Raw genomic sequence first — 21,487 nt, forward strand, 5'->3', positions numbered from 1 at the left:
CTTGAGAAACTCAGCAGATCTGGCAGCATTTGTGGTGAGAGAAGCAATTAATATTTTGAGTCCAATAAGACTCCTCCTCGGAATGCAAGTGAGTTCTAAAGAAGAGTCATATTGGACTCATCATTAACTCTGTTTCTATCTCCACAGATGCTGCTGAGTTTTTCTAGCACTTTGTTTTTAATTGAACATGTATTTTGCATCAGCTTTCATTATAGAGGATATGAGTAACATCCACGAAATAGTTGTAAAACCGAAAATGTAAAGGAGGGAGAAATATAAGAAAATTACAATCACCAGGGAAGTGGCACTGAACAAATTGTTGGAGCTGAGGGCTGACAAGTCCCTATGTCTTGAGGGATATCATATTGGGAGAATGTAAATTTGCCTATTTTGTCAGGAGCAATAAAAAAGCAGCATATTATCTCAATGGTGAGATATTGTGAAGCTCTGAAATGCAGAATGATTTGGGTGCCCTGTTCCATGAATCACAATAGGTTGGTATGCCCGTATGAAAAATAATTCAGAAAGCAAAGAGAAAATATTGCAGAATGTTATTATTTTTGGGAGGAATTAAATATAAAAGTAGGATATTATGCTTCAGTTATGTAGGGCATTATTGAGACCACATCTGGAATAGTGTATTCAGTACACATTATTCTATTCAAAGCAAGGAATAAATACATTGGAAGCAAATTAGAGCAGGTCTTCTAGATTAATGTCTGGAATGGACAGGTTCTCTTGTGAAGAAAGGTTGGACATATTAAGTTTGATTCTAATAGAATTTAGAAGAGTAAAAGGCAACTTGATTAAAACATAAAGTACTGAGTGCTCTTGATTGGGTGCATATGAAAACAAAATTTCCTCTTGTGAGTGAACCGACAATTGGGGGTTACTGTTTAAAAATAAGGAGTCACCTATATGAGATGGAGATGAAGAGAATTGTTCTCTCAGAAATTCTTGAGTAATTGAAACTCTTTTCCTTAAAAACAATGGAAGCACCACCTTTTTCATATTTTTAAGGCAATAATGGATAGATTCTTGATAAGCAAGAGTAAAAATGCTTTCAAGGTGTACACAGGAACGTAGAGTAATCAGATCAGCCATGATCTTCTTAAACAATTAAACCACCTCGAGAGGCAAAGTAGGCTACTCCAGCTTGTAATTCAGATATTCGTGAGTCTGCGATAGAGCAAGAAGACTGCCAATCTGTTACAGTCATAGAGTCATAGAGATGTACAGCACTGAAACAGACCTTTTGGTCCAACCTGTCTATGCCAACCAGATATCCTAAACTAATCTAGTCCCATTTGCCAGCATTTGGCCCATATCCCTCCAAACCCTTCCTGTTCATATACCCATCCAAATGCCTTTTAAATGTTGTAATTGTACCAGCCTCCACCACTTCCTGTAACAGTTCATTCCATACACGTACTACCCTCTGCGTGAAAAAATTGCTCCTCAGGTCCCATTTGAATTTTTCCCCTCTCACCCTAAACTTATGTCCTCTAGTTCTGGACTCCCCCATTCCAGGGAAAAGACCTCATCTATTTACCCTATCTATGACCCTCATGGTTTTAAAAATCTCTATAAGGTCACCCCTCAGCCACCGACGCTCCAGGGAAAACAGATCTAGCCTATACAACCTCTCTCTTTAGCTCAAATATTCCAGCTCTGGCAACATCGCTGTAAATCTTTTGCAAACCTTTTCAAGTTTCACAACAACCTTCCAACAGGATGGAGACCAGAATTGTACACAATATTCCAAAAGTGGCCGAACCAATGTCCTGGATAGCCCCAATGTTAGCTCCCGACTCCTATACTCAAAGTTCTGCCCAATAAAGGAAAGCATATCAAAAGCCACCTTCACTATCCTATCTACCTGCAACTCCACTTTCAAGGAACTATGAACTTGCACTCCAAGGTCTCTTTGTTCAGCAATACTCCATTGGATCTTACTATTAAGCGCATTGAGTCCTACTCTGATTTGCCTTCCCAAAATGCAGCACCTCACATTTATCTAAATAAAGCTCTATCTGCCATTTCTCAGCCCATTGTAGACCCGTTGTAATCTGAGTTAACCTTTGTCACTGTCCACTACCCCTCCACTTTTGGTGTCCTCTGCAAACTTGCTAACTATACCTCCTATGTTCACATTGAAATCATTTATATAAATGACAAAAAGTAGTGAACCCAGCACTGATCCTTGTGGCACTCCACTGGTCACAGGCCTCCAATCTGAAAGGCAACCCTCCACCCCCACCCTCTATCTTCTATCTTTGCGCCAGTTCTGTATCCAAATGGCTAGTTCTCCCTGTATTCCATGAGATCTAATCTTCCTAACCAGTCCATCATGAGGAAGCTTGTTGAATGTCTTACTGAATTCTGTATAGATCATGTCCATCGCTCTGCCCTCATCAATCCTCTTTGTTACTTCTTCAAAAAACTCAATCAACTTGATGAGGCATGATTTCCCACGCACAAAGCCATGTTGACTATCCCTAATCAGTCCTTGCCTTTCCATATGCATGTAAATTCTGTCCCTCAGGATACCCTCCAACAACGTGCCCACCACCAATGTCAGGCTCATCGGTCTATAGTTCTCTGGCTTGTCCTTACCACCTTTCTTAAATAGTGACACCACGTTAGCTACTCTCCAGTCTTCCAGCACCTCACCTGTGACTATCGATGATACAAATATCTCAACAAGAGGCCCAGCAATTATTTCCCTCACTTCCCACAGAGTTCTTGGGTACACCAGATCACGTGAATTTATCCACGTTTATGCATTTTAAGATATCCAGCACCTCGTCCTCTGTAATATGGACATTTTTCAAGATGTCACCATCTATTTCCCTACATTCTATATTTTCCATGTCCTTCTCCACAATAAACACTAATGCAAAACAGATGTGAGTTTGTTAATTGAGCTGGAAGGCACATTTTCAGACATTGCGTCACCAAATTCATCAGTGAGCCTCCGATGAAACGTTGGTGTTATGATCTGCTTTCCACTTATGTGTTTTGGGTTTCCTTGGGTTGGTGATGTCATTTCCAGTTCTTTTTCTCAGAGGGTGGTAGATGTCAGATGCAGAATACTTGTTTAGTATCTCCCCCATCTCCTGTGGTTCCACACATGGGCTGCCCTGCTGATCTTTGAGGGGCCCTATTCTCTCCCAAGTTATTCTTTTGTCCTTAATATATTTATAAAATCCCTTTTGGATTTTTCTTAACCATATTTGCCAAAGCTATCTCATGTCCCCTTTTTGCCCTCCTGATTTCCCTCTTAAACATACTCATACTGCCTTGATACTCTTCCAAGGATTCATTCAAGCTCTGCTGTTTATTCCTTGAATTGAAATGAATTGAATTTATTGTCACGTGTACCAAGGCATAGTAAAAAGCTTTGTCTTGCGAGCAATACAGGCAGATCACAGAATTAAATAGCATAGGTAAGTAAATAATAGGTAAAAGTGGCAAAAACAAAAACACAGGTACAGGCGAATGTTAAGAGTTTGTGACTCCATTAAGTATTCTAACAACAGTAAGTAGAAACTGTTTTGAAACCGGCTGGTACGTCTGTTCGGGCTTCTGTACCTTCTCCCCAATGGTAGAGATTGTAGAAAGACATTGCCAGGTGGGATGGATCTTTGAGAATGCTGATGGTCTTTCCTTGACAGCGGGCCTGGTAGATGGATTCTATAGATGGGAGGTTGGCCTTTGTGATTGTCCAGGATGAGTTCACCACTCTCTGTAACCGTCTCCGATCTTGAATGGTACAGTTGCTATACCAGATAGTGATACATCCAGACAGAATGCTCTCGATGGCACACCTATAAATGTTAGCAAGGGTATTCGCCTTAATGCCAAATTTTCTCAGCTACCTGAGGAAGAAGAGATGTTGTTGGCCCTTTGTAACCAGTGTGAACACATGAAAAGTCCAAGAAAGCTTGTTGTGGATGACCATTCCCAGGAGCTTGACACTCTACTCGTTCCACCTCTGTGCTGGTCATGTGTAGGGGGCATGAATAACATCCCACCAAAAGTCAATAATGAGTTCCTTGATTTTGCCGGCATTGAGGACTAGGTTGTTCTCAGTGCACCATTTTTCCAGGTCTTCCACCTCCCGTCTGTAGTCTATTTCATCGCAATCTGAGATTTGACCGACTATGGTGGTGTCATCGGCGAATTCGTAAATGGCATTCATCTGGTATTTGGCAACGCAGTCATGGGTATACAGTGAGTAAAGTAGGGGCTGAGTCTGCACCCCTGCGGAGGTCCCGTGTTGAGTGTTAATGAAGTTGAAATATTGTCCCCAATCTTCAGTGATTGTGGCCTGTGGGTCAGGAAACTGAGGATCCAGTTGCAGAGAGTGGGGCTTAGTCCGAGATCACTAAGTTTAGTAATCAGTCTTGAGGGGATAATAGTGTTGAAGGCAGAACTGTAGTCAATGAGTAGAGTTCTTATGTAGCTGTTCTTGGTGTCAAGATCTGAAAAATGTGTTGCTGGAAAAGCGCAGCAGGTCAGGCAGCATTCAAGGAGCAGGAGAATCGACGTTTTGGGCATAAGCCCTTCTTCAGGAATCCTTATGCCCGAAACGTTGATCCTCCTGCTCCTTGGATGCTGCCTGACCTGCTGCACTTTTCCAGCAACATTTTTCAGCTCTGATCTCCAGCATCTGCAGTCCTCACTTCCTCCTCGGTGTCAAGATGTTCTAGGGAGGAGTGAAGGGCATCTGTTGTAGATCTATTGGTCCGATAGGCACATTAGAGTGGGTCAAGAGTAGTGGAGAGGCTGGAGTTGATTAATGTCATGACCAGCCTGTCAAAGCACTTCATAACCACCCAAGTTAGGGCCACTGGGCAGTAGACATTGAGACATGCTACATGAGCCTTCTTGGGCACAGGGATGATGTTGACCCTCTTGAAACAGGCTGGGACAGTGGCCTGTGGCAGGGAGAGATTGAAGATGTCCAAGAAGACCTGTGTATGCTCTGAGTGCACAGCATGCTATTCTGTCTGGTCCCATCACTTTCCTTGGATTCCTTGGGCCTGACATATGCTTTCTTCTTTTTCTCCAGTCACCCAGCATTCCCTATACCTCCCATCCTCGCCTGTCACCCTAACAGAAATATATTGTCTATGGACTCTCGTTATCTCATTTTTGAAGTTCCCATTTTCCAGCTGTCCCTTTACCTACGAACATCTGCCACAATCAGCTTTTGAAAGTTCTTGCCTAATACCGTCAAAATTGGCTTTCCTCTAATTTAGAACTTCAACTTTTAGATCTGGTCTATCCTTTTCAATCACTATTTTAAAACTAATAGAATTATGATCTCTGGCACCAAAGTGCTTCCCCACTGACACCTCAGTCACCTGCCATGCCTTATTTCCCAAGAGTAGGTCAAGTTTTGCACCTTCTCTAGTAGGTACATCCACATACTGAATCAGAACATTTTCATGTACGCACTTAACAAATTCCTCTCCATCTAAACCCTTAACACTATGGCAATCCCAGTCTCTGTTTGGAACGTTAAAATTCCCGACCATAACCACCCCATTATTCTGACAGATAACTGAGATCTCCTGTCAAATTTGTTTCTTAACTTCCCTTTGACTATTAGGGGGTCTATAATACAATCCCAATACAGTGATCATCCCTTTCCTATTTCTCAGTTCTACCCAGATAATTTCCCTGGATATATTCCCAGGAGTATCCTCCCTAAGTACAGTTGTAATGTTATCCCTTATCAAAAATGCCACTCCCCCTCCTCTCTTGCCTCCCTTTCTATCCTTTGTATCCTGGAACATATAGCTGCCAGTCCTGTCCATCCCTGACCCATGTTTCTGTAATTGCTATGATATCCCAGTCCCATGTCCCTAACCATGCCCCGAGTTCATCTATCTTCTCTGTTAGGCCTCTTGCATTAAAATAAACACAGTTTAATTTATCAGTTCTATCTTGTTTTCTGCTGTGTTCCTGCCTGTCCTGACTGTTTGACTCGCTTCTTTTCTCAACTGTACCAGTCTCAGATTTATCTCTTTCCTCACTATCTCCCTGGTCCCACCTCCACCCCCACCCCCACCCTCCTCCCCACCTCCATCTTACTAGTTTAAATCCTCCCAAGCAGCTCTCGCAAATATCCCTGCCAGTATATTAGTTCTCTTTCATTTCAGATGCAACCTGTCCTCCTTGTACAGGTCACTTCTACCCAGAAGAGATTCCAGTGATCCAAAAATATGAATCCTTCTCCCATGCGCCAGCTCCTCAGCCACGCATTCATCTGGTCTATCCTCCTATTCCTACCCACAGTAGCTTGTAGTACCGGGAGTAATCCAGATATTACTAACCTTGAGGACCTCCTTTTTAAATTCCTGCCTAACTTTCAATATTCTCCCTTCAGAATCTCATCCTTTTCACTTCCTATGTAATTAGTTCCAATGTGTACAATGACCTCCTGCTGATCCCTCTCCCCTTTGAAACATTCTGCACCCTCTCAGAGATATCTTTGATCCTGGCATCAGGGAGGCAACACATCATTCTGACTTTTTGCTGCCGGCTGCAAAAATGTCTGTCTGCGCCTCTGACTAGGGAGTCCCCTATCACAATCGATACTTGGAACCCGATGTACCCCTCATTACATTCGAGCTAAACTTGGTGCCAGGAGCTTGGCTGTTCATGTTACATTCCCCTGAGAGTCCATCACCCCCAACATATTCCAAAACAGCATATTTGTTTGCAATAGGGACTCCCTCTCCTAGCTACGGTTTATAATTTTAAAATTTAATCAAGAGACTGATCTCATCAAGAAAGAACCTGCTGTACTCACTATTGTAGATTTACAACAAGGGTACACTCAAAAGCTATGCTCGTAACTGATCCTGTGCTGTGAGCTCTCCCCACACAGGTTTGTCTAAGGTCAGTTGTTAATTTTGCTGTTGTTAAGTTTCCTCCGATGTCCAGAGATGCTTGAACTCAAACAGCAAAGGCAGTAACTGTGCAGATTCACTGCTATGTCAGACAGCAATGTAGGTTTCTTTCTCTGATCGTGTAGTCGCTGGACAGATGCATGAGTAAATGGAGAGCAGAGAGATACAGATGCTTAGGAATTGGACTACAGGTTTAGACAGTAGATTTGGATTGGCTCAGGCTTGGAGACCTGAAGGGCCTGTACCTGGGCTGTAAATTTTCTTTGTTCTTTGTACTTTGTCTGTCTTCCACTTTTCGAAAGTGCCGTTTTTTTTTAGATTACTTACAGTGTGGAAACGGGCCCTTCGGCCCAACAAGTCCACACCGACCCGCGTTGTTTTGATCTTTTTTCCTCCAAAGTTCCAAAACAATGTAACAGCATATAAACCAGTAATTGCTGCTCCTACAATTCAAGGAAATCACTTCCAACACCAAAAATACCTCAAAAAAGGAGTAGCTCTTACAGCCGCAATTTTTTCCTATCTTCCGTCCATTCTGCCCAGAAGGTAGTGTACATATACATATACAAATTGTGATGTTATACAAGCCGTGGGTCACCATATACATTTTCCAGATCACAAGAGGCTCTGCGATATGCTCGAGTTCATGAGTGCCACATATTTCTTTAATGGCAATGATGTAATCTCTGGTGCAGTTCCTAACACAAATATGGTATGCCAATCTGCTTTCAACAGCATTGAAAATTAGATAATGGTTAGTTAAGGGGTTTTTTTTAGGTAGCAATGGACAGCTTATGTGACAGATTCGGTATTGCAATGGAGGGATGTTTCAATAGCCTTCAAAATTGCCTTTTTAAACTATATCGTTCCTAATATTTTACTTAACAACTGTCAATTCTCAATCCAAGAAACAAAATTAAGCAATCTAAAGATCAGGTCTATGATAAGGAATGGACATTGAAACTTTTTTTTTACAAAAAGCATTCTTATGTCAGTGGATAGAAAATAAAAAGCTATTCTCCTTAACAGTAACAAATTTACAAGTGAAAATAATCCATCCACCTAAACCAGACCAAAAGCATTGCTTCATTTACAGATAAATTTGCAAGTCAAAATTCCTTTGAAATGATTTGGATTTTCCTTGCAGTGGTATCTAAGAAAAGATTAGGATTCATATTTCAATTTTGCAGTCGGGAAATTAATGTTTTGCTTCCCTCCAGCAACAATGGTGGAACTCTACTTGAACTCTCAAATCTGAATTAAATTGTGTGTATTTTAGGACTAAGTCTGAACTTGCACATAACTAATGCGTTTCATCTACAGTGCATTTCTCTACTACTGTTGCTGTTTACCGACGTAACACAATCATTATGGAACAGTTTCATTTATGCTTAAGGCTTAAAATAGATTAAGACTTCTGTTGTGGCTTGTAAGCTAAATGTAGCTGTTCTACTATGACTTTACATTACTGCAGCAACTCTCTGGTGCTTGAATGGTGGTCACGCCATAGTATTTTATTTAACATTTACTAATGGAGGATTGGCAGCTAAACAAAGGCATATTTAAAATGGAGTGGACCCAACCAACCTTCCAGGTAGTGATTTCCAGACTCCCACCCCTTCAGTCTTGTGAAATTTTGTATTACACTGATATAATCTCCTGTTTCCCACACCCCTGCTCAGTTAAAGCCTCTCCTAAAAGCAGTAGCAAAATGTTCAAAGTTTGTGCGAAGATTTGTAGCTCGGGTGCTCATTGTTGTGGTTCTGTTCGCCGAGCTGGAAGTTTTTGTTGCAAACGTTTCGTCCCCTGGCTAGGCGACATCATCAGTGCTTGGGAGCCTCCTGCGAAGCGCTTCTTTGATGTTTCCTCCGGTGTTTATAGTGGTCTGTCCCTGCTGCTTCCGGTTGTCAGTTTCAGCTGTCCGCTGTAGTGGTTGGTATATTGGGTCCAGGTCGATGTGTTTGTTGATGGAGTTTGTGGATGAATGCCATGCCTCTAGGAATTCCCTGGCTGTTCTCTGTCTGGCTTGCCCTATGATAGTAGTGTTGTCCCAGGCGAATTCATNNCCGTTATGAGTCCTCGGGGTCGCAGTAGTCTGGCTGTCAGTTCTGAGTTGCTCCTGATGTATGGTAGTGTGGCTAGTCCTTTTGGTTGTGGTATGTCCTCGTTCCGTGGTCTTTCTCTTAGGCATCTGCTGATGAAGTTGCGCGGGTATCCGTTTTTGGCGAATACCTTGTATAGGTGTTCCTCTTCTTCCTTTTGCAGTCCTGGTGTACTGCAGTGTGTTGTGGCCCTTTTGAATAGTGTCCTGATGCAGCTTCGTAAAATGAAGTAGCAAAATGATACACACACAAGGAACTCAGTGTCAGTTCTGCTCAGATGAAATCTGCCTGGCTTTTACAGGTTCTACCTCCCCAAAGCCAGTCCCAGTGTCTAAGATATCTAAAGCCTTTCTTCTTGCACCATTTTCCAACCATACGTTCATTGATCTTATCCCACTCTTTCTGCACTCTCTTGCAAGTGGCACTGGAAGTAATCCAGAAATAAGTACTTTTGAGGTACTCTTTCTAACTGTTTTAAACGTAAGTTCCCTAAATTCTGACTACAATACCACATCCCCTTTTAAATGCATGTCATTGGGACCAATATAAACCATGATTTCTAGTTGCTTACCCTCTGTCTGTAGAGTGCCCTATGGGCACTGTGACACATTAACCATGGCATGAGGGTGGCAACACATCATCCTGCAGTCACATCTATAGCCACAGACATGCCTTTCTCTTCCCCTAATAGGACAGCTTTCCCATTCATCTTCCTTTCCACCTAAACAGCTGGGTCACCCACATTGCCACGGGTTTAGCAATCTCTTTACTCCTTGGAGGAACCACAGCCTTCAACAAGGTCAAGACTGAAAACCTATGTGGTGAGTAGGACTCAGGGGACTCATGCACTACCTGACTGGAAATCACCTCTTCCTATTCCGTCTGGATGCCCCTACTCTGTAATGAGGCCATTTCTCTGAACACGCTAAACATATAGTTCATTGTGGTATCCCATTAAATGTTTTCACGTAGAGGGTGGTGCACGAATGGAATGAGCTGCAGACGAAGTGGTGGAGGCTGGGACAGTTACATTTAAAAAGGCCACTGTATGGGTATATGAATAGGAAGAGTTTTGAGGAATATGGGCCAATGGGACTAGACTAATTTTGGATATCTGGACGACATGGATGAGTTGGACTGAAGGGTATGTTTCTATGCTGCACCTCTGTGACTCTTGACTCCATGATTCCCCACATCCAATAGGTTATACACCCACTTGGCTGATCTGCCCCACTGTAATTTAAATACAAACACAGAGTGCTGAAAAGAAAACTGCTGAAAACAGTGGTGTTTTTGTTATCTGACATACTTCTCCTTCGAGAAGGCCATGTGACAACTCTCAGACACTTCTTCCTAACTGGATCATGATCTCGCCATACAAACACAAAAAAACCCTCTGTATTTTATTCTTTATTACTACTATACCATGATCTTACTTTTGTGTTATTTACTATAAAGTTATTTTTCTTGTAATGGTTTGTTTCAATAATTTATATTTTTTGTGACACAATCTCAAACAGCATCACTAAGGAACTCCTCTGTCAATCCTTCACTGAGCTACCCATTCAGCAAGCTTAACTTTTTGCAATAAACCTGATTTAAGCCACCTCTTTCTGCCACACACTTCAACTCTTCACTTTGATTCAAATCCCCATGTAGCACTCTATGCCGTCTCACTCCAGCATTGTCTGACCATGCAATTTAAAAGACTCTCTCTTATGTACAAAGACTCTGATGAGTCACAGTTAGCTTAGCTTAGCATCCTGTTGCATCAATTAAGATATTTCCTAATTAACTTGTTCAAAGATGTTATTACACATCTCTAGAGCAGCTGGGTCTTGAACCCTAGTCTCCTCTCTCAGAAGTAGAGACACTACCACTGCACCACACAAACCATCAAACTACAGTAATTAAAGATATGTTCCAATCAACTTGTTCAGAGAAGTTATTATACACCTCTGGAGCAGGAGAAACTTGAACCCAGATACTCCTGGCTCAAAGATAGGGAAGCTATCACTGCACAACAGAAGTCCTTCATGCCAGTACTTATCTATTTTTTCTTAATCAATCTGTTCAGAGATTTTCTTAAGAACACTGGAGCAAGTGGGACTTCAAACCAACAACCCCACTCCTCTGGTCCTAGGGTGGGGACACGACCACTGCACCGCAAAAGGGCTCTACTGTATTTATTAACACCGATTAAACAAAAGATTTTTAGCTGATTGACAGATAACTGCCAGTGACACTTAGGCCCATGTTTCACAATGCAATTTAACTTACAATGGGTTCAGTTAGTGACAGATTCTAGACCTGACTCTAAATCTAAAGTTAAACTTGAAAAAGACTAAATAGTTAAATTCCCCACTTTGAATCAAATTCCACAAGGTTTAAATGACATTTTTATCTTAATAAATTAAACAACGAAAACATGAGTAATTTATCTGCTTTTACTGATTACACGAAGTTGGATTGGAATTTAAGCTGTGAAGAGGACACAAGGAAATTGCAAAATGACATGGGCAAAAAGATGGCAGTTAGGAAGTTCAAAGTAAGAACAGAAAAGCAGAATATATTTAATAAAAGGCATGAAACTTCCAAATGTTGATGCTCGGAGGGAAGATGTACTCACACAAAAAAAAACAAAGTCAATATTCAACTACATCAAATAATTAGGAAAGCCAATGTCATGTTAGCCTTTATTGCAAAGGAGTTTGGAGTACAGGAATAAAGATATATTGCTGGAGTTGTACAGGATGTTGGAAAGATCACATCTGGAGTACTGTGTACAGTTTTGGTCTCCACTTTAAAGGAATTATGTAATCGTTTTGGGGTAGTACAGCAAAGTTTGAATGAAATAGTTCCTTGAGTGAGGGGATTGTCCAAATATAAGGAGCTGTCTAAATTGAGCATATACTCTCTAGAATGCCATAGAATGAAAGGTGCTCTCGTTGAAACTTACAGAATTCTGAAAGGACTTAACATCATGGACACTAAGGTTGGTTCCTCTACCTGGACAATCTAGAAAAATACAGCATACTCTCAGGATAGAAGACTGTTCATGTAAGACTGAGATGAGGAGAAACATTTATACATTTCTGATTGAGCACCTTTGAAATTCTCTACCCTAAAAGGTAATGGATGCCTCAATATTGTACTTACACAAGTCTGAGACTGTAGGACTTTTAGGAAAGTGGAGACTATATAAAGTGTGAGGGTAAGTGGAGCTGAGGCAGCCATGATCAAGCTGAATGGTGGAGCTAACTTAAGAGGCTGTTTAAGTTTACTCCTACTTCACATTTATATGTTTTATATTCTGATTCAAAAACAATCCTTTCTTGGTTAGATTCATGCATTGAATCAGATACTTTTACAATATGTGTTACAGTCAGTCCAATTATGTTAATGGACAATTGCAAATATTTACAACTGTCAGGTAAGAGACTGAGCACATTTTTGTGAAAAATTTGCAAATAGTAATAAATCAAAATGGTCAGTACATAGCTACGAATGGAGATAATTAATTAAAACTGCATGGTTAAGTGAAAATGAGAGGAAGTGATTATGCAAAAGATAATAATGCAAATCTCAGAACATATAAATACAACATCTCAAAGTACTAGCATTTAGGAGTTGAATGCATTTAAAGAGGGAGTTAGGTGAAGAAATGAAGGTGATGCTCCTTAGCTTTACCTATTTTTTTTTCAGCCTGTAGGAATTCATTCTTATTCCAAACAAGGAAAGAAGCATGCTGTTTGGTGAATATCTGGTAAGCATTTAAGTTCCATGCTATTCATAACCGGCAAAATAGCATTGGAAATGCTGGTAAAGTTATTGATATAAATAAACTGTAAAATAAATAATTGAAGAAAATAATTCAGTTCTTAAATAAAACATTTTAGGGGCTGTGGACAGGTGGTATCAGTGTAGCAACATAACGGAGCCCCCGGATGCTAGTACAATCCAGAGCAAACACATCTGCAGCAAAAGTTTGTGGCTCAAAGAGCTTTGCCTCAGTGTAAATTAACCAAGTTGCAGAGACTGTGATGTAGTGGCAGGCCAAAAGGTTGGGCACAATGTAAAGGCAGCGGAAAATGACTGAAAAAAGGAGTGAAAGCTAGCTAGAAAAATGAATCTAGATAGTAAAAGTTTATGTAGATATTCAAAAAGAAAAGATCTTAACAAAGTGAGTCCTCACTGTGACTATGGCTTGTGGCACAATTGATGTTTAGGACAAAGGCCATACTGCTGGTGCTTTGACCAGGGTTATCATGGACTAAACAATAGGGCTGCTGAAAATGGAGTTCCACTGCTTGAACAGGTCTTAGGGGGTCCTCCAGTATAGTCTAGATAGAGTGCGCTACATCATCCTGGTGTACAGTGCTCAGCACAATTGCAGCAAGCAACAAGGTAATGTGATAGATGCTGAGGGACTGGGGGAGCAGTAAATCTCTACCTGATTGACACCCAGTTCTGGTAGATGAGAGCTTGGTGTTACAGGCCATCATGGAATCTGAAATAGTCATTGGTCATCATGTCAGCATTTGTTTGCATTATTGGGATAAACTGCAGCTTCTATTCATCTTGATTATGTTCACTTTTGATGACTGTAAATAAACCCTTACATTTGGAATTGTCTTATTGCTTGCCTGTATGTGATGTTTGTTGACTGGACAATAACAAGATGTGTGTCAACAGTGGGCATTGGGAATAGAGTAACTGTGATCTCAAGAGGGTGTTTAACATAGCTACGGACAGGTAAATTGAGTAGCCTGGTGGTTAAACTGTGACTGGGGTGTTACACTGGGTTTATTTTTGTGAGGGAGAGTCAGCCATGGTAAGAACAGTAAGGGATCTCTCTTGGTCTCCTGCTGGCAATCCTTCCAAAGCATTCAATGCAACCTCATGTAACCCAAAAGAAAAGCTCAACCCCAAAACATAAAACCTAAATTGACAGAGACTGCAGAGCTCTGGGATGCAGAGGGATCTGGGACTTCTTGTGCATGAATCACAAAAGGTTGCATGGAGATATAGCAAGTTATTCAGAAGACTAATGAATGTTATTTATTGTGAGGGGAATGGAATTAAAATTGAAAAGTAGAGCGGTGTACTATTCAGATATAAAAGACATTGATGAGACCAAAGTTAAAAATCACACAACACCAGGTTATAGTCAAACAGGTTTGTATTCTAACAGATGAAAGGCTTAACAGACAATCAATTTTTCAATGTATAATTTCAGTTACATCACACTGCAAATTTTTGCTATAAATTCTGTGTTACGATCAAGCCCTCCACAATCGCCTGGTGAAGGAGCGTCACTCCGAAAGCTAGTGTGCTTCCAATTAAACCTGCTGGACTATAACCTGGTGTTGTGTAATGTTTAACTTTGTACACCCCAGTCCAACACCGGCATCTCCAAATCATTGATGAGACCGCATCTGAGTACGGATACAATATATGTCTCCTATTTAAGAAAGAATATAAATGTGTTGGAAGCAGTACAGAGAACATTTACCAGACTAATACTTTGGTTGTCTTATAAGGAAAGCTTAGACAAGCTAGGCTTATCTCCACAAGGGTTTAGAATAGTAAGAGGCAAATTGATTGAAACATCCTGACAGGTTTTGACAGGATGCATGCAGAAGGGATGTCTCTTCTTTTCAACAATCTAGAACTAGGGGACATTGTTTAAAAGTAAGGGCTCACCCATTTAATACTGGGTTGAGGAGAATGTTTTGTCAGAATTTTGTTTTGGAACTCTCCTAATCGCAGAGGATGTGGAATCTTTGTATATTTTTAAGGCAGAGGTAGACAGATCCTTGATAGTCAAGGAGATGAAAGGTTATTGGGTATAGTTGAGAATTCAGAATAATAGAATCAGCCTTGATCTTATTCAGTTCAGGCTGAAGGGGTTGAGTGGTCTCTTCCCATCTGGATGTCTGAAATTCTCTTCACTGAAAAGGGGAGACCTGACAGCAAGAAGGTGAGTGCCCAATTGGGACGTTATCCCATCAACCTTCTCAAATGGTCACTGGGATTTCCTTGGTTTCCAGGTGTGAATGGATCTCACGCTGCACCATTACTTTCCACCCTGTGTGTCAATACATCTTTTCCATCTGATTCTTTTCAAGAACTTTCGTCCTTTTTAATTCCTGTTTAGGAACAAAATGGACAAGTGCTGGGAAAGGTTGCAGAGATCCTCCCACTGCAGCATAAGCTTTTAACTCCCAGAGATCATTGTTGTTGTCACCCACTAGTACCTCATGGGGTAGAAGTGGGATGTCAAGCTAAGGTGATAAGTGTAAACCTGGATTTTCCTTAGTCCAGAAATACTTATGGATCAGGACTTCCATCTGTTCACCTACTGAGAGAAGAACTGTTGACTTCACATTACTTAAATTACTTTAGGAAGACTCCTAGCAGTGTTTCCTTCTGTGATTGGGCACTTTTCACAGTGGGGTACTGGAAGTGCTATGTTGTTGCAGAGTGTATTGGTCTACAGAGCTTAAAACTGCCTGCAGAGCCAGATTGTTAGAGGAAATGGAAAGACTAAGTGCTTCATGATGCAATATTAGCCATCTCATACAATCGTGGAATTCAACTCACACCTCAGAGGAAGTAAAAGTTGAAATTCCACACATTGATGTCCAGAGTAAATCATAAGGCTTAGAAGTCATTCATTCTAGGTTGTGACACATTTATTGTAGCTACAGAAATTATTCTTGGAAAAGTTGAGAACCTACTTTGATCATTGGGTGTGAATGGCAACAATATGCGGCCAAAGAAAGGTTAATACATGATTGCACACTTATTGAGAGGGGAACAAAATAGTGTTATTTGTGTGGATGCCATGATCAAAAGCTTGCGTATGTCATTTTGACTAGAATGTTTTTGATCAGCAACAGCTGATCTCTGTTAGACTTGCAAGCTCCTGTTCTCTCTTTACTGTCAAATTATGTTGATCTGTAGAGGTTCCACTTTTCCTTTATGAAGGAGCAGATATTTTATTTTTGTCTCCTGTGCAAACTGAGTACAGGCTGTCAACTGCATTTTCAGTCATAAAACCACCAATTGTGTGTTCCTGACGCAGCTCTCCTCCAGAAACTCTTCCACTTTGGTAAAAAGTGAAATCATTGTTGACAGCAAACATGAAATTTTAAATGGCACTCAGTACTCAAAAGGGTTAATCAGCACTATGTCATTTTAGTGTTGTTTAGCTTGGACTGCTGTAATAAGCTGAATTCAGAATTATCTGGAGTCATGGCCAGACTGGATTAAAAGGCCACAGTGACTTCAACCATGTTCACCTCTGGTTTTCAGATATCTATGGGCAAAGTAGTTAAGATCATTTTGACATTTATGTTGCATTGTATATCCCTGATGATGTGTGATGTTGTCAAAAGGAAAGGTCTTAACATTTCTTTTCTTAAGCCATATCAATTGGAACAGCAGGACTGCTACAAGTTTGACCAATGGAAATAGGTATGGATAGGTCAAATGAGTGGGTCAAGGTCTGACAAATGAAGTATAATATGGGAAAATGTGAAATTGTCCATTTTGATACAAAGATAAAAATGAGTCTTATTATCTAAACAATGAGAAATTACAGACATGGAGAAGGTGTCCTTCTACATGATTGCAAATGGTACAGAAAGTAATTAGAAAGCTAATAGAATGTTTATTGTGAGGGAAATTTAATACTTGACTAGAGAGGTTCTGTTTTGATTATAAGATCATAAGAAATAGGAATTCAGCCCTTGAACCTGCTCTGCCATTCAATAGGATCATGGCTGATCCAACATTCCTCACATCCACTTTCCTGCTCTTTCTGAAAAGCTCCATTTCTTCTATACGGGGGATACCCCTATATATTCCACTTATACAGGGCATTTGTGAGACCACATCTGGAGCTTTGTATATAGTATTGGTATGTTTATTTTAGGAAGGATGCAAATATGTTGGAAGCAGTTCAGAGAACATTTGAAGAAGACTAATGCTAGAAATGGGTGGTTTTCTAATGAGGAAAGGCTGAACAAGATGAGCTTGTATACGTTGGAGTTTTGAAGTATAAGAGGTGACTGTGTTAAGACATTAAGATCCAAAGGAGTCTTGACAAAGTGCAAGTGGAAAAGATGTTCCCTCTGAAAGAAGAATCTAGAACCAGGGGTTACTGATTAAAAGTAAAGGATTGTCCACTTAAAGCAGAGTTTTAGGGAAAAAAATCCTAAGAAATTCATGAGAGTTTGGAACTCTCTTCCTGAACAGAGTCTTTGAATGTTTTAAAGACTGAAATAGATAGATTCTTGTTAAACAATTTTGCAAGGTTTAAGGCAGGAGGTTGAATTCTAAGAGGTGAGTTAAAGAAAATTTGTTTCAACTCAGAGGTGGTAGGAGTCTGGAACTCACTGCCTAAAAGAATGGCTGAGCAAGAAATTATTGTAAAGTTGAAGCAGTATTTAGTTATTCACTCGTATTGCCACAGGCTCCAGGGCTATGGGCTATTAGGTGGAAAATGGAATTAGTGTAGTCAGATCTTCATTGAGCAGCATAGATATACTTGAATTGTCAGCAACTTGTCTGAGTCACTGAGGCACATTTGAAGAAAGATTGGATTGACTAGGCTTGTACTAAATGGAGTTTAGAAGCGTGATGGAGGGAACTCATAGAAACATCTAAAATCCTGATGGGACTGGACAGGTTAGATGTGGGAAAAAAATGTTCCCAATGTTGGGGAAGTTCAGAAGTAGGGGTCACCATCTAAGAATAAGGGATAAGCAATTTAGGACTGAGATGAGGAAGAATTTCTTCACTCAGAAAGTTGTGAACCTGAGGCATTCTCTACTACAGAAAGCTGTAGGGGCCAGGTCATGAGATATGTTCAAGAGGGATCTGGAAGTGGCCCTTCCAGCTAAAGGGATCAAGGAGTATAGAGAAAAAGCGGAATGGGATACTGAAATTGCATGATCAGCCATGATCATATTGAATAGTAGTGCAGGCTCAAAGGACTGAATGGCCTGCACCTGCAGCTATTTTCTATGAATCTATAAATCTGTGTACAGTGGAATGTCCTAAGTCAGTGAAACCTACAGGCTTGGAAACTTTTCACCAGTGAAGCTGAAGAGCTATAGCCATGGCTAGATTATAGGTTATAACTTGCAGCATTCCTTTTGAGAGAATGTTTTTAATGCTTTAAACCATTATCTGCGAACCTTTTAGACATCGCTTGACCTGTCTTGTACTTCACACATCTACACCATCCCGCTTTCAAATTTCATCATGGATTGCCTTCCTTGGCCATCTCCTTAAATGTCAGCTTGTTGGAGAGATTGTGCTTTTCATCCTATTCTTGGGAAAGACCACTTCACTTCAGTCCCTCAAATCCAACAGCATGTTCTCCAGGTGAAAGACAGGGACATGGGGAAGCAGCCTACCTGTGGGTACTGCAGCTTTAGAATTTAATGCCTAGTTGATTCTTCCAAAAATATTTCTTTTGACAGATTGACGATTTATCCCTAATTGGCCTGGTATTCCAGAGGTGTGATTCCAGAAGCCAATATTATGCTTCAGAACTGTTCAATGGGTTTCCAACCACAATGACAGCAATTTATGAAGTGAGAATATTCTGTCTTCTTTTCCAGCTTAAACTGCTTATCCCCTGTGGCTGTGCAGTTGTCCATTATTGACCTTACAGCTTCAGAACTTTTGATTTTCATTAGGTGTCTGTGTTGCAACGTTTCCTTTTCTCTGTAGTTTTCTGTAGCTACCTTCTCCTCTCACAGGCATTGAGGCCTAGAAATATGGATATGTCTATTTTTGGGCACCTGACTTGCATTATGTTCACCGCTCATGCTTGAATGTGGAGGTCTGTGAAGCACCAGACTTTGGGCCTTAGCTATCATTAGAATGCATAGTACCCTGCACAGGCTACAGTTTCAATATCTTGGTAGGATGATTGGATTAGATTACAAGTTCCTGCAGGAAGGATAGATAGGCATTGTGACATCCATAGTTAGGACTTGGACAGGAAGACTCTAGGGTTCGGGTGTACTTTAGTCGGGTCAGGAGTGCTCTTAGGATCAGTGGGAGGAACATGGGCAGCACTGAACTTTGCAATTGGGGATGAGTCAATTATCCTGAAACCAAGAACAGCGGTGATTATGCTGAGTACTAAACATTTTCTTATTTCTATGGTGATTCTATTCACTCAAGAGATGTGTGCACCACTGGCTGGGCTAGCATTTATTGCTCCTTGAAAAGATTGTGGTGAGCAGCCTTCTTGAACTGCTGCAAGCCTTTTGGTGTAGGTAGACCCACAATGCTGTCAGGGAGGGAATTCCAGTGTTTTGACTGAGTCACACTGAAGGAACAGTGATATATTTCCAAGTTGGATGGTGGAGGGGCTTGGTGAGGAATTTGCAAATGGTAGCATTCTCATGTATGTACTGTTTTTGTCGTTCTAAGTGTAGTGATTCTGGTTTGGGAATTATAGTCTAAGGACATCCTTGGTGAATTTCTGCAACTTGTAGATATTGCGAACACTGCCATGAATGACCATTAGTGGTGGAGGGAGTGAATGTTTGTGATGTAGTGCCAATCAAGTAGGCTTCTTTGTCTGGATTGTGTCAAGCCTCTTGAATGTTGTTAGAGCTGCATTCATTCAGGCAAGTGGGGAATTTTTGATCATAATCCTGAATTGTCCCATGTAGGTGGTGGTCAGGAGGTGAGTTACATACTGCAGGATTCCTAGTCTCTGACCTTTTCTTGTAACCACAGTTTTAAACGGCTAGTCCAGTTGCATTTCTGGTCATTGGAACCCCGAGGATGGTGACAGTAGGGGATTCAGTGCTGGTGATGTCAATGGAAATTGGTTAGATTTACCCTTGTTAACAGATGGCTAATGTTTTGCACTTGAATGACACAAATTTCACATGCCATTGTCAGCGCAAAGCTAGATTTTGTCCAGGTCTTGCTGCTTTTGATGTAGGCTGCTTCTGGGGAGCAGCTATTATGATGCTGATATAATCACCAGCAACCATCCCCATTTCTGACCTGATGATGCATGGAAGATCATTGTTGAAGATGACTGATACTAGACAGTACCCTGAAAAGAGTATTCCCCTGAACCTGTTGACTCCAGGTTTGCTAGGGCTCCTTTATGCCTAACCTAGTGTCAAAGGCTTGATGTCAGAGGCAGTCTTGGATCATCCACTTGGCACTTCTAATTGAAGATGGTTGCAAATGCTTTAGCCTTATATTTTGCATTGTTTTGTTGGCACATCCAAAATTGAGGATGAGGATATTTGTAGAACCTCCTCCTCTAATAAAATGTTTAATTGTCTACTACCTTCGTGATGTAGCAGGACTGCAGAACTTAGATCTGATCTGTTGGTTGTGTCGATTACTTGCTGCTTGTGCTGTTGGACACACTAGAAACCCTTCTTCACCAAGTTGACATATCAATTTTAGCTCTGCCGGGTACGGCTCCTGTTCCCCCATCTGCACTCTGCATTGAGCCAGGCTTTATGGTAATGATAGGATGGGGGATACGCTGAGCCATGATGTAGCAGATTGTGTTGGAGTCTGACTCTTCGGCTGCTGATGGATGACAGAGCATCATGCAAGCCCATTCTTGAGTTGTTAGATCTTGAAGTCTATCCCACTTAGAATAGTGATAAAGAGACACACAGAATGAGGGTATTCTCCACTAAAACTGTGCAGTGGTCACTCTTACCGATAATGTCATGGAGAGATGCATATGTGACTGGCAGATTGATGATAATGAAGTCAAGTATGTTTTTCCCTCTTTTTGTTACCTCATTGGACATCACATGCCCATTCCTGAGCTCAACCAGCTTGATCATCAGTGGTGCTACTATGCCATGCTTGGTGATGAGCACAGATCTCCTTCATACAGAGAACTGTTGTTCATAATTTGGACATTTTGCTACATAAACACCTTTTATTCAGGTTCTTTACTTGTGGGACAAACAAACGCGTCAGAGTTGAATCGCAATTCAATGCAATTTTATTCACAAAATAAACTCAAACCACAAGAGGGTTCGTACGGCTGAACATTACTAAAATTCTGCTTTCTCACTATAAAATTCCTGATTTTTACTTTAATTACTTGACCAATCACAATCTTAAGGCTTTGTTGAAATCCTTATCTAAACTGTTGCTGGCTATCAGACTAGGGCCAAATACTACCCATGCAGCTAAACTTGACCAGACTGAGTAGTCAGTTCTGATTAACTAAGCAAAGATTGGTCTGACATGTGGTCATTTTCTCTCTGTCTTCAAGTAGTCAGAGTATCACTGCTGGGCTACTTCGAGTCCTCACTGAGAGAATGGCTGCCAGGTGACCCTTCTTATCCCTTCTTGCTGCATCATTCCAGAATATTCTCTGGCACTCAGCCAATCAATCTTTCAGGTCAAGGTCATGGCAGCCAATGGGATCCA

The 21,487-nt window shown here is 40.9% G+C and overlaps 1 protein-coding gene across 4 annotated transcripts in view; it reads left to right on the forward strand.

The window, feature by feature from the left end:
* Positions 1-21,487, forward strand: part of arl6ip6 (ADP-ribosylation factor-like 6 interacting protein 6) — a 139,754-nt gene that overhangs the window by 69,600 nt on the left and 48,667 nt on the right. For 2 of the 4 annotated variants that reach the window (XM_043693768.1, XM_043693771.1), the window contains exon 4: positions 12,741-12,794. The exons of 1 other annotated variant lie outside the window; for it this stretch is intronic. In XM_043693768.1, coding sequence (XP_043549703.1) covers positions 12,741-12,794 — 54 coding nt within the window. Of the gene's footprint in view, positions 1-12,740; positions 12,795-14,925; positions 14,966-21,487 lie in introns of those variants that run through there. One more of the 4 variants, XM_043693770.1, reaches the window with a different exon arrangement.

This window comes from Chiloscyllium plagiosum, chromosome 7 (assembly GCF_004010195.1).
Source record: "Chiloscyllium plagiosum isolate BGI_BamShark_2017 chromosome 7, ASM401019v2, whole genome shotgun sequence".
In the NCBI taxonomy this organism is placed as follows: domain Eukaryota; kingdom Metazoa; phylum Chordata; class Chondrichthyes; order Orectolobiformes; family Hemiscylliidae; genus Chiloscyllium; species Chiloscyllium plagiosum.